At 42.6% G+C, this 16,572-nt stretch overlaps 1 protein-coding gene across 4 annotated transcripts in view; it reads right to left on the bottom strand.

Moving 5' to 3' along the window:
• anln (anillin, actin binding protein) overlaps positions 1 to 15,963 on the bottom strand; it is a 43,307-nt gene extending 27,344 nt beyond the window's left edge. For all 4 annotated transcript variants that reach the window (XM_084312787.1, XM_084312789.1, XM_084312790.1 and 1 more), the window contains exons 1-7: positions 15,810 to 15,963; positions 12,547 to 12,697; positions 3,766 to 4,111; positions 3,430 to 3,527; positions 2,387 to 2,775; positions 1,881 to 2,250; positions 454 to 641 (exon numbers count right to left, since the gene is read on the bottom strand). In XM_084312787.1, the coding sequence (XP_084168913.1) occupies positions 454 to 641; positions 1,881 to 2,250; positions 2,387 to 2,775; positions 3,430 to 3,527; positions 3,766 to 4,111; positions 12,547 to 12,697; positions 15,810 to 15,827 (1,560 nt within the window). In that variant the 5' untranslated portion in view covers positions 15,828 to 15,963. The remainder of the gene's footprint in view (positions 1 to 453; positions 642 to 1,880; positions 2,251 to 2,386; positions 2,776 to 3,429; positions 3,528 to 3,765; positions 4,112 to 12,546; positions 12,698 to 15,809) is intronic.
• Between the last annotated feature and the right edge of the window lie 609 nt (positions 15,964 to 16,572).

Genomic DNA, 16,572 nt, shown 5'->3' with positions numbered 1-16,572 from the left:
TATCGTATCGTGAGGTCTCTGGCAATTCCCACCCCTAATAGATTGATTAAAATATTTATAGCATTTTCAGCTTTTTCTGGCCATGCAGGACCGACAGAGGAGAGGGTGAAACGGGAGGAAAAGAGGGGAAGACATGCGACATATGGCCACCGGGTCTGGGAAACGAACCCGGGGCAACCGCTTCGTGACTCAGCGCGCTATGTGGTGTGCTACTGGAGCGCCCAATTGATTAGAATATTTAATTTGTAAGGCATTACTGAATTCAGATATCAAAGAGTACCGGTAATTCTCTCATACGATTTAGATTTTATGTCCCTGTGAATTTGGAAGTAGTATTATTAGCTTCATGAGGTGGGGTATTTTATTTCTTCTTTGCCCCTGTATATTTAAATGTTATTTCACTCATCAGTCTAACACTTAAATTAACACCAACTATCTCCAACATCAACCCACCAGTTTCTGTCTCTGGGTCAGGTCGGCGGTGGTGGTGGTGCTGGCAGCCTGGGCTACTCTGAGCCGGTCCTGGGCCAGCCTGGTGCTGGGGGTCACGGCGGTGGGGGTCTTGGCCTGGGCCGAAGGAGAGCTCTGGTTGGAGCGCTCCTGGCACCTCTCCCCGAAGCGATCCATGAAGGACTTGACAACTGCGGAGAATACAAACAAGTTACAACCCATAGTGAATACCAGATAACCAAACACGAGGAGTCGGGTCACAGAGGGGGAAGCATGCGAGGAATGTCGTAACGTCATAGCTTAGCGTAGCAACCAGGGGTGTAACAATTAGGGTTGGGTACCTTTCACATTTGAAACGGTACCTTTTTTCTGTACTTTAGTCTCTAAAGATGTAATCTACCTACCTCAGTCGTAAAAAGAAATCAAAATAAAAAAAATTATTATTATTTATTTAGAACAATATGTTAATATATACGGTATATAATATATAATATTGCAGCGAGCGTTGTCTGCATCTAGCTTTGTAAAGTGTAACACATTTTTATTTTTTTACAGTACCGAAATGTGGCACCGGCGGATCTCACGTGAATCGGTACACGGTAGTACCGACGTGATTCGGTCAGTACCCTTAATTCGGTTCGGTACCCATCCCTAGTAACAAACTAACACTGCATCGATCCTATGGTGATGATTCAACTGCATCGATTTAAAAATGTTAGAATCTATTAGAATATATTTTTTTTTTTACCTATAGTCCATTCATGCCATCAGTTCCCCCAGCCACATTTGTGTATTCAACATTTGGGGGGAATTAACTGATCGAAAATGTATCGAATCGTGGTCAAATGAAGAGATTTCATGATGCATTGAATCGTTGCCTGAAGAATCGTAATTGAATCGAAGTGGGGTCAAATATTTACACCCCTAGTAGCAACGTATGATATTCAGACAAAAACATTGTGTGCACACGTCAGTCGGAGGCTCACCATGTAAAATTAGTTTTCCCTTCTAAACTACTGCATGCTGTTTACACTAGCACATCAGGCTTGTTATTCTCATTAAGAGAAAAAACAATTCCTATGGATTCAGATTTTGTATTACGACCAAACACCATCTATTCGGACCCCTTTCCTTACAGACTCTTTGGAGCTTTTCACTGAGCTAATTTTATTTCATTCATTCCATTTTAGCTACTGTTTATTGTACATATCTCGCAGTCCTGTATATAGACCTGTTACTTTTGTGTTTTATATTGTCTAGAGATCTTATATATATATATATATAGACTGTGGGAATGGGGGAACACAATAAACATTTCCTGTATGTCTTGCCCAAATGGAAAACTGACAATAAAGTTGACTTTGACTCTCGGCAAAATATACAAAATAATCATTTCAGTGTGATGATCAGTCGTCTGTGTTTTGTCTGACCTGGGGCTCCTGCAGTGGCTCTTTGCTGCAGCGGTGTCGTGTCCTTGGTGACAAACTTCTCTCTGTTCTGTAGGACGGAGGGGCCAGAGGCGGCAGGCTTGGCCTGGAGGTCTGGCTTTTTGGGGCTGGCGCTGAAGTCGGGGCCCCTGGGAAGAGCCTGGCTCTTAAGGGGGCTCTGAGGCATGGGGGCTGCCGCAGAGGGGGGGCCGGAGGGAAAGGCTCGTCCCTGGGTGGAGATCTTCTGGGGACTGGCTACCGGGGAGGACAACCCGCCTCTTCCTACATGAACCGCCACTCTGACCTCAGGGACGTCAGCTTTCTGGGGGCTCGGCGGAAACACTCTGCTGGCCTTGGCGGGAGCATAGACGGCCTGTTGAAACAAAATCAATTCACTGGTAAATAAAAACGAATACAAATACACTGGAATTGGTAGGCGTTACAATCAAATAAAATGTCATACTGCTGAACACAAATAACAATAATAAGGAATTAATCTACAAACTCACCTGATTGGAGATGGTTGTGGGCTTGCTGTCTGCAGCAGGCGCTTTTGTGCCAGTAGGAGCAGCAGCACCAGCGATGCCTCTATAGCCTGATGAGGGGCCACAGGCTGTGCTTTTATAGCCTGGCGAGGGGCCACAGCCGATGCCTCTATTGGCTGATGAGGGGCCACAGGCGGTGCCCGGCTGGTCTTTTGCATTGGCATTGGGGACGGTCGTGTGGCTTAGGTCATCCTCCCAGGAACAAATGGTGGCGGCGAGGTTGGCCAGGCGGCCTTTCCTCCCCACCGGGGCCACAGAGGATGCGGTTGGCGCGGCAACAGGGGTAACGTCCACCTGTCTCGTAGTCCTCACCGGGGATGGGGGGTTGCAGGGCAGAGCATCGTCAGAGGTACCTACAAAAGGGTAGTCAAATATACAGTAGGTTGTATAAACATTCTCTGTAAGGCTGCACAATATTGACCAAACATACTGTGCAGATATTATGGAATATAATTATTAATGTCAAACTTTTTGTTTAAAAATCACCTCTCTCTTTCATGTGGTTTACCAAAAACCTCTTCAACAGTGGTAGTAGACCACCCGCATTTCATTGTATACTTGTATGCCGTGACAAATAAAACTCTTGACTTGTAGTATAGGAATTATATTCAGCTGCTAGGCTAGCCTGGGACTACGGCATTACACTGCCCCCTACTGGATTTCTATGAGATGACCAATCTCCTTGTATCATTAAGCACAGTCTTTCTTGGCTTGAATGAAGCAAGTCAGTCTGACTCATCTCATCCTTTTCTCTAATTTATAGTGTGTATTTTAAAAATAAATCTAAAAGACACACATCTTGAAACCATTGCAATGATGGATGATGCATTCTTTCATATTGTGATATCAACAAGAATTAAAAAATATTGTTCAGTTCTAATTCTGCTATCTTTTTGACCTCGTTAAACCAGTCACGTCACTAATACTGAATCACCCCATTCATCAAGTCATCAAGTAAGTCGAGCCAAAAAAGCCCATTGTGTCAAAATGCAAGCAAGTGTTGCTACCTTCTGCATCCCAGTAATTCCTCTGCTGGGCCAGTTTCTGCAGACGGGACCTCATGCCGGTGGTGGTTGGGGTGGGGGCCTCCTTCGGCTCCTCCTCCCTAGAAGTGAAAAACAAGGAGAGGTCAAGGCAGTGTCGCAATAGCAGCAGCTTTCACATGTAAACATGGGACCAGGGATTGTACACCGGGGGACATCAACAACTGCCGTCAGTTAGCAGGTGATGAATCAAGTGTCAAGGATGTTGAGAATTTACACTTTGACACAGAAGATCTGACATCACACTAATTGACTTGACATTCATCCTGTTCCAACCGTTAAAGACCTTCTTTTAGCTACCTTGTTTCGTCTCTGCTCCTCTGCAGGGCAGGACTGGAGGGGACCGTCTCCACATATCTGCTGCTCTTGGGCTCTGGGGTCGTCCTCTGGGGCTCTGGCTGGACGGCTATCACCTGCTCCGGTTGTGGCTGCATGGCGGGCCGTGTGGCCGACTTCTCTAGGGAGGAGGCTGAACGGACGGTGGCGGGGCCCACCGGGGGCTTCTTGTTCGTCTGTGGGTCTGACCGTTTAGGGGTCACGGCGCGAGACGCAACAGGCTCCTGGTTCTCCTCGTCGGCTGCAAGCGGTGCGTTCTCCTCTGAGCATCTGCGCTTGGAAGGAGAGGGCTTGGAGGCAGGGTGTGGAGCTGGTGGAAAAGAGAGAGGGGGGCATAAGAAGTGGAGATCCCAACGTTCATACTGTAACCTCACAGGAAAGGTCAAGTAGGACATGAAATTCAATCACTTCCTGAGACTCTGGCAATGTCTGGATTATACTACCCAGTACAGCAGGGCATTCCCTAAACAATGGTATAGAGGCGCAGCGCCACTATGACAACATGTCAGCGCCACCATGTGTTTAAAAAAGTTTTTACTTTTTTGCAGTGAAAGCTTGGGGCCAGCTTAGAAACAGATGCTATGTCCTCTGTTCCACTGTGTGCTTCCATGTTCAACGTTTGTGCAACATTAAACAATAACTAATTAGTCATTTGGAACTTAGTCTTGTGTTTGCCATTTTATTGAAATTATGTTTTTAAGTTGCAGGAAATTAGAGCAAATAATTGAAAGTATGTTATTTAACATTATTTTTTATGTTTTTATATATATTACAGCAAAAGGGCACACCCTCTCCTCCCCCTGGACCACCCCGGCTTACTTGCAACTCTGCACCATCTTGTTGAAAAACCATGGGGAAAGCCATGCAATGCAAGTGCAACATGTACTTATGTCAACAACAACATAACAGGATAGCTTAAAAATAAACATGATGGCCCAATGTCGATCTTTCCTGTATGCCAAAAACCTGCCTGCCCCAAAACAATTCCACTGATACCGGTCAGTTCCTATTTAAAAAAGGAACATGCCAACATTATGGGAAATTCGCTTACAGTCTTCTCCAGAGTCAGACAAGAAGATACCGTAGTTACCAGTTTCCTCTCTGTACGGTGTACGCTCAGTAGAAAGCTATCTGGCTGCATGTTAGCCTAGCTTAGCACAATGAATGGAAGCAGACAGTATCAGTAGCCTAGCTTAAACTCCGGGAGAGGTGTTAGTTGACCAATTGCTAGTCTAACCAGTACTGTCCGCTTCCAACCCAGAGAGGAAACTGGTATCCATCTTCTTATCGCACTCTGGAGAAGACAGTAAGTGAATTTCCCATAATGTTGGCACGTTCCTTATTTTCCAATGTTTTCTACTACTTCTATATTCTGTGACCTGTTGTTGGCTAGTTTATTGGCCCAATCCAATACACTTCATAGAGCACATTAACTAGGAATTTAATTAGGAAAAGGATTCATTGATATGATTAAAGTATTATACAAAGACCCATCGGCCATGATTACAACAGGCACAATCATCTCCAAAATCTTTCCGGTATCACGCTCAGCTAGACAGGGTTGCCCTCTTAGTCCCAGACTATTCAATCTATCATTAGAGCCTTTAGCACAATATATAAGACAATCCCAATCCATAGAACCAATCGTAATCAAGGGCACACAACAAAAAATTGGTTTATATGTGGACAACGTAATATTGTTCATGCAAAACCCCAACACCACATTGCCTCATCTGCTCAAGTTGATTGAGGACTTTGGTGATTTATCGGGATTTAAGATAAATTGGCCGAAGTCGGCTTTCCTTCCACTTAACACCCCTGCAAAAAAAGATACAACCCTCCCAGGAGAGATACCGATGGTAAAACATTTTAGATGCTTGGGAGTGGAAATATTCCCCACCATAAGACAAACGGTGAAGCACAATTACACAAAAATCCAAAACAAAATCAAAGACGACCTTGATAGATGGGCAAAACTTAAAAACACAGTACAAGCACGGATATCAATAGTTAAGATGGATGTACTACCTAGAATCAACTTCTTCAGCTCAATGCTACCGTTACCCCCTCCAGAGGGTTACTGGAAAAGATTACACTCCTCCACATACAAATTTATTTGGAATAACAAACCACCACGTATAAAAAGATCCACCGCACAGAGAAATAAAGCAGATGGTGGCATGGCATTTCCAGATTTTTTCCAATATTTTAAGGCATACACATTAAGACCATTGACAACATGGTTTGACCCCCAAGCATTAGTATCCTGGAGAAAATTAGAAGAAAACATAGTAGCCCCACATAGACTGAAGGACATAGCATACACTAAACTACCAATCAAGCACTGTGAACGGAAATTTGGCCCCATAATTACTCATGCGATCCGGATATGGCGTGAATCACAAAAAAAAAATCCTAACCCACATAAATGGCACAATCATACTCCCTTATTCAATAACAATGCACTCTTAATTGAAAAACGACCTATAAGATTCCCTATATGGGAAGATCAAGGCATACACTCATTAGGGGATGTTTTTAACAAACAGGGTTTTTGTAGTGATAAAGAAATACGCAAAAAATTTAATCTCACCAAGTCCACATGGCTTTTTTACAAACAGTTACAGCTATGTTTGAAGTCTCACGGTGTTCCATTAGACATACCAATTGAACACCACAGATACCACAAATTCTTCTACGAAAGAGAGACATCGAGAGGTTTTGTTTCAGAATTTTATCATCAATTACTAACGTCCTCGTATGAAACCCTCCAACTAGACTCTGTCTGGAGGAGGGATATACCAGACCTGGAAAATGACTTTGATTGGCAAGGAGCCTGGGCAAATGTCCGACTTACATCAAGGAACCCGGATCATCAACAAATCAATCTTAACTATATTCACAGGACATACTTGACTCCTATAAGACTGTGCAGAATGGGGCTTAAGCAAGACTCCAAATGCTCCCAATGTACAAATGGGGACGAAGGGACATTTATGCACATGTATTGGGACTGCCCACCAGTTAAGGCATTCTGGAAAGATGTGACCCAACAATTATCAAAACTCGTATCTTGGAATATACCTGTACACCCCTCGGTATTACTATTGAATGATGTTTTTGAGTTTGCAGTGAATCCACAGCTAAAGAGATTGGTTTTATCGGGTATCACAGTAGCTAAAAAGCTGATCGCATCACGCTGGTTTCAACCGGAAAAAATGTGCCGGAAAGTTTGGTTTCTTACATATCTCGATGTGATTTATCAAGAAATATCTACAGCAAGAATTCTGGGTCTCAATGAAATGAATCCAAAATGTCAATGTGGTTAGAAGTGGTGGAGAGAATAAAAGCTAGCTTATAATGGTAGTGTCTGGTTAGGTGCGAGGAATAGTGGAGGTACTTCCCAAGGTGGGGTCCGGGAGGGGGGGGTTCGAGCTGGAGCATATGTGTGTAGGTTTTTAGATAACAGGGATTAGGGGTATATCTTATATAAGACAATTAACTAAAATGTGATCTCATTGGATGTGCTCTGACAATTAATGCTTGTATATCTTATCGTGTGTTGTCATGTTTGTTTATGTGTTTGTTTAAAAAATAATAAAAAAAATTAAATACAAAAAAAAATTTAGCACATTAACACTTTCAGTGCCGTTCACGTAGATCTACGGTTCTGTCGTCCGATCGTTGAATGCCGGAAACGTAGATCTACGTTTCTGTCACGGTATTTCTTTTATTATCTATACCCATTCATAGTTCAGCGGGGCACCTTGTGCATACTGTTCCGAGTGTGTCTAAGCTGGCAGACGGTATTATACCGACCCAACGCCTTCGGCCAGTAATGCACCCGGTTAGACCAGGGTTCTTTTATTTTCTATACCGAGCTGCGGCGTGGGGGCGGGTCCTAAACACTCGGCAAAACACACGCTTGTAGGGATGGCTTGGACAACTGACCCCGCCCGCCCGTTGAAGAGCAATGCCCAATAACGTCGGAGGCACGATCGCTGTGGATAACTGGAATGGCGATGAGATTAGGGCTGCGCGATTAATCGTAAAAAGACCGCAATCTCGATTCATAGACCTATGCGATCTCATTTCTAAATGACGGCGATTCTGATGTATTTGCGTCAAAATGGAGATCAATTAGGCTTGGGCGGTATCATTTTTTTCATACCGTCATACCGTGCTGGACGGTATGACTTTCATTTTCATCAGGGGGGGGGGGGGTGCAGAGCTAACAATATACTCGTTATCACCATACATAACGCTTATATTGAAACACGTTGACATTAGGGCCGTTCTTTCAACATAAAAGTGCATTCTCAACCTCGAACCTAAATTCCTTAGCAACCCGTGTTACCAAGTAAACAAATCACGGAACGATAGCCAGTTAGCCCGCACCAGCCAGGTACTACAAACGTTAGCTCCCAGTTCGATAGCCAGTTAGCCCGCACCAGCCAGGTACTACTAACGTTAGCTCTCAGAACGATAGCCACGTAACCCTCTGCTGGCGCGTGCTGTGCACTACAATCAACTCTGTCAGTGTAATAGCAGTCTGTGACGTCACGGTATTGAGAATCATACCGGCAAGATTTCGAAATATCCTGGTATACCGTAATACCGTCTGAGTAAACAGCTGAGCTCACACAAGCAAGACAAAACATTTTCAAGCTAAAGAAAAAAGAAAGAAATTAGCGACACTGAAGAAAATCCCGGTGGTGAGGGAGAGTGATGTATCCACTACTGTGCTTATACCGAAAAAAGGAGCACATTCCAGTGTATGGAACTTTTTCGGGTTTAATTAAACCCGACGATGATGTACAAGGAGGAGTCCTACTTTGCAAGTAGGGCTGCAACGATTAGTCGACATAATCGACGACGTCGATCAGAATTTTTGCATCGATTAGTCGTAAAAATAAAAAAATAAAAAGCACTACCTATCTTTGTGAAAGTGGCTTCTCAGCTCTGGTCCAGCTGAAGACAAAGCAGAGGAACAGATTGGCTATGAGCATGACCTCATAGTTGCTTTGTGTACCATCACCCCAGACTTTGAGACTCTTGTCAGGAGCAAACAACATCCCCAGTTATCCCATTAGTTCCCTGGGATGTTAAGCTAAGAAGTCTGCTATATATTTTTGATGATTTGGACGTATATAATATTATACAACCTGGAAATGGATCGGGCATTTCTCCATCCCATAATAGAAAAAATTCTGTTCCACGCTCATCTGCCAGCGGCGCGAGGAAGCCACGGTAAGATTCAGCGTTATTTTCTAACGTCTTCTATACTAACTGATCTGATGAACATATGACCCACTCTGGATGAATCATCGAACGCTGCCCACGGAATTATAAATGATCCCCCGCCCATCCGGTCATCATCAGATGATGCGTAGAAACTTCTAGAACCACGTCCAGTTGAAACTTTTTATCTCGCACAGATTCCTACCAAACTGTATTTGATCATCAATATAATGCATTTAGGGCTATAAATCACGTTCTGAAGAAAGCTGCAGAAAACGATAAAAACATACTTATACTTTTAGAACATATTTTAGTATGAATATGTGAATGAAAATGTTTAACGTTGCTACACCCTGAACAATACATATAGGACATTGAATGGGCCATAATAATGGCAATTTAGCAATAGAATTTAAAAAGTTATAGCCCTGCAAAGAAGGGGAACTTCTCCATAGACAAATAGAGCTGGCGAGGGATGGTAAATTATGCATATGTAATTTATTTATCTTGTTATGGGTGATTGTTGTATTGTTCAAATACATTTAGATTTAAAGTTGCTTAAGATCCAAATTCAAATGTTTCATCATGAGTCATTATTTTAATTTGCTAAGGCAGAGGGACTGGACAACAGGGTGACATTCACAGGTGTGCAGACTTGAGCATGTGAGGTAAAACATGCATTGGAGAAGGAGCCATGCCCACAGGAAGCAGAGATTGAGGGCGTGACAAAAATAATCGTTAGATTAGTCGACTAATCGAATGACAAAAATAATCGTTAGATTAGTCGACTAATCGAAAAAATAATCGACAGATTAGTCGATTACCAAAATAATCGTTAGTTGCAGCCCAATTGCAAGCAATGCTTTGGCACCATCGCAAGGTAACACGACCAACCTCTACAACCACCTCAAACGTCACCATAAAGTCTAATATGATTTAGCAATGAAGGACAACCACATCACAAAATCCCAGCCGTCAGACCACTAGGGGTGGGACGATACATCGATCCAGATCGATACATCGATGTAATTATCAACAATCGAATCGGATCGATGCGATGTAATAAGATCGATTCATATCGATACTCTTATTTTGAAAATCCTGTGGCGAGTCTCATATCCGCCCAAGAACAACAGCAGTAGCTCCGTGTGTGTAGATGTTACAGCATAGCATTCTCCCTTTCTGTGTGTGTGTGTGCGCGCGTCTTTGGAAAGACCAGATGAGGTCAGAGGAGTTTGATGTTTAAATGTTATTTAAACATAAACAATATAATACATAATAAATGTAGGCCTATACATGATCATGCAACATCAACAAATTGTTGTAGGAACGGTTTGGGAGAGGGAGGTTGTGAGTTTTGAGTTCCAAAAAATTTAGCTTAAAGTTTAAAGCTCAATATATAAAAACGTGGCACTTTACAGTGAACAGGAGGTCTATTTGTAATAAAAACAATAGATTGATTTTCCTTTAAATGTCTGGAAGAGCTCAAAAATACAAATGTCAAATGATATTTTCATTACCTTTTTTTTGTTGATCTAAATGTTACTGATTGTGTTAAATGGGCATATGATATCATCTCATATCGATCGCAGGCACCTGAATCTAATCGTATCGTATTGTATCGTGAGAGACTTTGTGATATCGGCAAATATCGTATCGTTGTCCAAAGAATCGATATCGTATCGTATCATGATGAAACTGGTGATTCCCACCCCTACAGACCACACAAGCCTCAATAACGCAAACGTTATACAGTGCATAGTCATATCCATCAAGTCAATCAACACCGTTCAAAACGAGGGGTTTAAGAAAATGATCCAAGACGCTAGACAAGTGCTACATTTGAATACTTTTCAAATGTTGCATTGTCTGCTCTGTACAACTCCCAGTATCGAACAACAGTTGAGACAGAACTGCATGATGATTTGTATTATCATTATTTATTCTAAAGCTGTAACTGAACATTCGATTTCATGTTAAAAAACCATAATTGAACATTCTAAAGCCCTAACCGAAGATCCTATTTCACTCTGAACATTCTAAAGCCATAACCGAACATGAAGCAATCACACCTAAGTTTATTCATACATTTTACATTCTAGTTTTTTTTATGTTCAGCAGCATTTAAGTGAATCACTTTGATTAAGTGTTCTAAAATAAGAGAGGAAAAGAGACTAGTTATTTTGTATTACAAGAGACTTTTAAGTTTAAGTCAAGCACTTTGTTATAAGTTAAGATATAAGTTATGTTATGTCAAGCACATTGATATATGTTATGTTGTCAGTGCAATAAATGTTTTTATAAAATTAAAAAGAATCGTGAGAGAATAGTGATATCAATTCTTAGAGAGGAAAATCGTGATTCACATTTTAGCAAGAATCGCCTAGCCCTAGATTGGATTCTTTTTTTTTCATTACTTCAGAGACCAGGTAAGGACACTATATATGAAAGCTTGCGTTGATCTGATATTTATTTCTACTGCGATTGAAGCTATTTGTGTTTATGTGTCTGGCTGTTCTGCCGTTGGGATGCAGGGGGGGGGGGGGGGGGGGGGGCGCGCGCCGGTCTAAACCACATTGCATGCGTGTACCACAAAGGATAATAGTGATGATCTAGCGTTGATTTCAGGAAGATCCGATAATCAGGCGAAAAATGTGACAACGTGTTTATTGAATTACACAAAAAAACGCTGTTTGTGTATTTTCCCTGGAATTGCTCAGAAGCGACCGGACTATGTTCATATTCAGAACGGTATCAAACGGAAATGTACAGATGAAAAAATTATCTTTTTTGCACGTTGACCAGAAGTAGCTCAATGAGACTCGAGGGCGTTATTAGACCCATAGCGATACTATAAAATATAGGTTTAGTTCTACAAACTAAAACTACGTTTACATGGGGTTAATGAGCGGCACGGAAGTGGTCACTTCCCGGAAGGGGCGTGGCACTCAGTGTTAAAAAACAACAAAGTTGACCAAAGTGCTGTACAGGTCCCACAACATAAGATAAAAGCACACAATAAAAACATATACAATATGGCACATAAAAAAGGCAGGTCTCTCAAAACGGTTTAAAAACCAAAGCAAATAAATGAGTTTTGAGGTGTGATTTAAACACCTGCAGAGTGGGGGCCTGCCTAACCTGCAGTGGCAGCTCATTCCAGAGCTTTGGGGCTGCCCACAGCAAAAGCACAGTCCCCGCTAAGCTTCAGCGAAGTTCAGCCTGGACTTTGGAACAGCCAAGAGGAGCTGATCAGAGGACCGGAGGGACTTAGAGGAACATAAGGTTCCAGCAGGCAGGTCCAAGAGGTAGCCCGGTGCCAAGCCGTTCAGACATTAAAAAGCAAAACAGTAAGACCTTATCAATCCTAAAACGCACAGGAAGCCAGTGGAGGGAAGCCAGTACAGGGGCCAACGTGATCTTGACTGGTCCTGGGCCAGCAGACAATCCATGTTATCAACGGACCACGTGGGACCCTATATGAGAAGAACCAGCCCAACATACCTTTGTCCACGACTGGCTCACTAAGCACACTGTTGGCCTCAGCCAGCGGCTCCCTGGTCCTCTTGGCCATCGGTCTGTTTGCTGCATTGGGCCTCTCCGACATCTTCTTCTGGAGGTTCTCCCTGCGGGCACGGGTGCGCTCCAGCAGTTTCTAGTCATAGAAAAATTACAATTTGCTTTTCAATAGTGTAACGACTGTTAACCCTTTCACTGCCACACGACAGAAGGTTAACCCTTTACTATCACACACTATCATCATAGATCTAGCCTCTTTATTTTGCTCTCAAAGTGCACCAGATTGATGCATTTAACTTTAAAGTGTACCAAAAAAATGAAAGGGTTCCGGGGGAGGGGGCCTTCCCCCAGACCCCCCTAGAGGCACAGCACCGCTGCTGAATTTCTTTTTCAGGGGAAACAATTAGGGATGGACGATAATTATCGGGCCGATATCAGCAATTATAACGTCATCCCGATAAAAGTATTGATAGCTCCGATAATAAAAAGTGTTTTTTTTTATTTTTTTTTACTTTTTTATTTTCATGGCAACGTTCACACGCACAATATATGCTTACTTAGGATTTGACTTGATTCAACAACAAAGCAAGTCGGGGCAATGGCAAGCCGAAAACGGTTGAAAATGTGGTTATTTGAAGTTTGGATTTTTTCTTTTTTTACAACTGAGGTAGGTAGATTACATTTTTAGAGACTAAAGTACAGAAAAGGGTACCGCTGAGTACCGGTATCGATTCACAGGTACCGGTACCGTATCGGTTCAAATGTGAACGGTACCCATCCCTACTGACAAAGCACAATACCTGTTGGTTTTTAGTTCACACATTGTTCAGGGAAACATTGTTAATGACATTGACGGATTGTGAATTTTGTGATTGACTCAAATTATATTTATTTGGAAAAATAAATATAGTCACTTTATTTGAAGAGTCAAAACTGTTCTCTTGGCTTTGTTTTGTTCATAGTATAGTAACGCTCATGTCATGATAAATCTAGGTCAAAACTACAGGAATATACATATATATATATATATATATATATATATAAAAAAAAAAAAAAAAAATTATAATACAATAAATATATATATATCGGTTATCGACCTTGAGGAGCAGAAAGTTATCGGTATCGGGTTAAAAAAAAACAATATTGTGGGGCGGCTAGGTGGTGTAGTGGGCAAGGCACTCGCCACCAGTGTGGAGACGCTAGGATTCGCGTGTTCGAATCCAGATCTCCACATTGTTTTCAGTTTAGCTGGTCGTCCGCAGTAATACACATTGGCCGTATTACGGGGAGGGAAACTGAAGGGTGGGGATCGGGCGTTGTGAACAAGCGACTCCTACAAGTCGGTTGGTGCGCCTGCGCAGTAGAATCAGGAAGTGTCGGGGGCAGCGTGAGCCTCCCACGCGTTACTCCTCGACACTGAGAGATCGAGCTGCGCAGGTGAAAAGATGCGACTGCTGTTACCTCAAGTACCGGAGGGGACTTGTGCTATGCATGACTTAGTCCACATTGCAGCCGGCTTGTGGGAGGCAAGAAACAGCGTTCGTGACAGGGGAGGGTTGAATTGGATGATACGAAATTGGGATGGGAGAAAATATAGAAAAATGGGAGAAAAAGTAGATCAAAAAAAAAATCAATATTGTGCACCCCTAGAAACAATACTGTACAACATTCATTTTGAAAATCTGTTTTTCTCTGACACTGACATTTAGCCATGAGGTCTTTTAGAAAACCTTCCTACCCCATAGCTTGCATATACCTAGCCCCTTCCGTGACCCTGGCTTGCACATCGCAGTCACGGAAGGGGCTAGCATATACCCACCGCATATAATAAACTTTGTATGTTGGAAGAATGAAGCCTCTGGTTATTCGCCAATACTAAAAAAATTTGTGTTGTTCCTGTGTTGATAAATCTGCTGTAAAATGTGGTTTCAGTGCACTTTCCACCCTGTGGAGAAACTATTATGGGGTAAAGACTGGCTTTTCATTATGAACCACTGAGTCGATGTACATGCTGGAGTCTTGTGTGATGATGTCACGTTGCCCCCTCCAACTTTCTCTTAAAAGCCCAAATAAGGTAATTTATTCTCTCACAACACAAGTGTTGGTCAGTGGGGACAATTTTAAAATGCAATATAAGCAAACATAAAATGACATGATGGCAAATGCACAGTAGGTCTGCATTGTTGTGAGGTCAAACGACACGTTGCTCCCAGTAGCAGAGATAAAAGGCCTCTGTTCGCTCCATTTCTCCCACTTTCCATCTGCTCTTCTCTTCAGAGTGTGAAGAGTGCTTTGACTCTGGTCTTTCCATGTAACCGTCTGTCACAGGACCCGATTGACTGCCCTGTAACTGTGCAAGAGCCAAGAACACATTCCTGCAGCTCCAGCCCTGTATGTTCAGAAGGAGCTTGGAAAACCCTGAGGCTGCTTGTGTGGGTGTCATCATGCCTCAGGAATGAGACACTCCTGCTATTTGTAGTTTCCGGTTTACTGGGTTTTTGAACTCTATCTAATCTGATTGGTCGGGACTTGGAAGGACAGTTTTCCCTTCATACCCACCGACAGCCATTGGAAAATCATAACCACGACATATATAATATAATATGGATCTATATCGAATTTGGATTTTGCACTTCACTGGGTTTGATATCTGTCGTACTTGTTAGCTTGCTTTATACTTGCACAAAAGTATGTCTTGCACATAACGTTTGTGTAGTTGTCTGTCTTCCAACATGGCTGCCTGTAATAGAAACCATTGTTTTGTACATCATGGCAATGGAAGATACAACGGTTGCCTATGTGTTGATATGACAAGTGTATCAACAAAAACGTAATGATTTGGTGTCGTATTACTGGATGAACAAGTCACAGTAGAATAGTATGCCTTCGTGGACTACAAACGCATCATAATTAAGTTACTGCGGTAAGACATCGCAGGTTGCAAATATATATAACATCATTTCGGATTTTTGAACAGTGAAGGTTCGTCAGTTAACGATCGGCGTTTGCCACAAAATATACGACGTGAGGTCGTTGAACTATGGATTCGACGTAGAACAAAACCATTATCGTTGTTACAGATTGCGCTATGTGTCAATGTTGAATAGATATACATAGCTGTAGCCTGTAATAAGTAAAACAAAGCCAATGACGACGGCTAACGTCACGTTATATGGTAACGCTAACTCTTTAGCTAACGCTTAAGTTATCGTTATGACCTCGCTTGAGGCAGATTGTATCCCACTTACCTGGGTAAAAGGATCCATTCTAACGTGTTTCACAGCGCGAATCTATGCTATTTTAAACAACAAAATGGATGTTTTACTATCCTAATTCACCAGTGTGGATAGAGACAGGGCCGTCTTCAATCCAGACGTGGCGAGCCGAACAACTGTTTCTCTCAGTTCCGCTACTTGCCAGACAAACAGACTGGGTTCAAAATTTGAATTCAGCGCTGCGGTCACTGCGCAGACTCCGACGATTGGAGGAAGCAAGCCAGAGCCAATCACAAAAAAGAAGGGGTGGGGCTTGTGGCGTATAAGCAGCCTATCACACCGAATGGTAAACGGAAAACTAAAATAACTTGTGTCGCCCTCTGCGTCTCTCTCTCTCTCTCTCTCTCTCTCTCTCTCTCTCTCTCTCTCTCTCTCTCTCTCGCTCTCTCTCTCTCTCTCTCTCTCTCTCTCTCTCTCTCTCTGCGTGCGTGCGTGTGTGTGTAGAGGGCATGCTGATAGTAACAGTAGCCACATAATGCATACTGTTATCCCTCCTAATTTGGTCCTGTCGTGGAAAGGTGGCTGATGGTAACATTTGTCCAGTGCAGGCAATGCCTTTGCAAGAAGTCTCTCTCTCTCTTAATTCACTTCAAAGTGCTTTTTGCCAGCAAAGTAGGTAATGAATGAATGAATGAAACTTTATTTAACAGATTGCAGAATGGGTACAATACAGTACGGCTCAATACATACAATTGTTAAGGGGATGCAGACCTGAGAAAGACGTTTGTCTTGTTTC

Source organism: Notolepis coatsorum (assembly GCF_963971535.1).
Source record: "Notolepis coatsorum genome assembly, chromosome: 4".
In the NCBI taxonomy this organism is placed as follows: domain Eukaryota; kingdom Metazoa; phylum Chordata; class Actinopteri; order Aulopiformes; family Paralepididae; genus Notolepis; species Notolepis coatsorum.
Note: the sequence above shows the minus strand (reverse complement) of the source record. Positions and strands in the feature narration are given on the sequence as shown.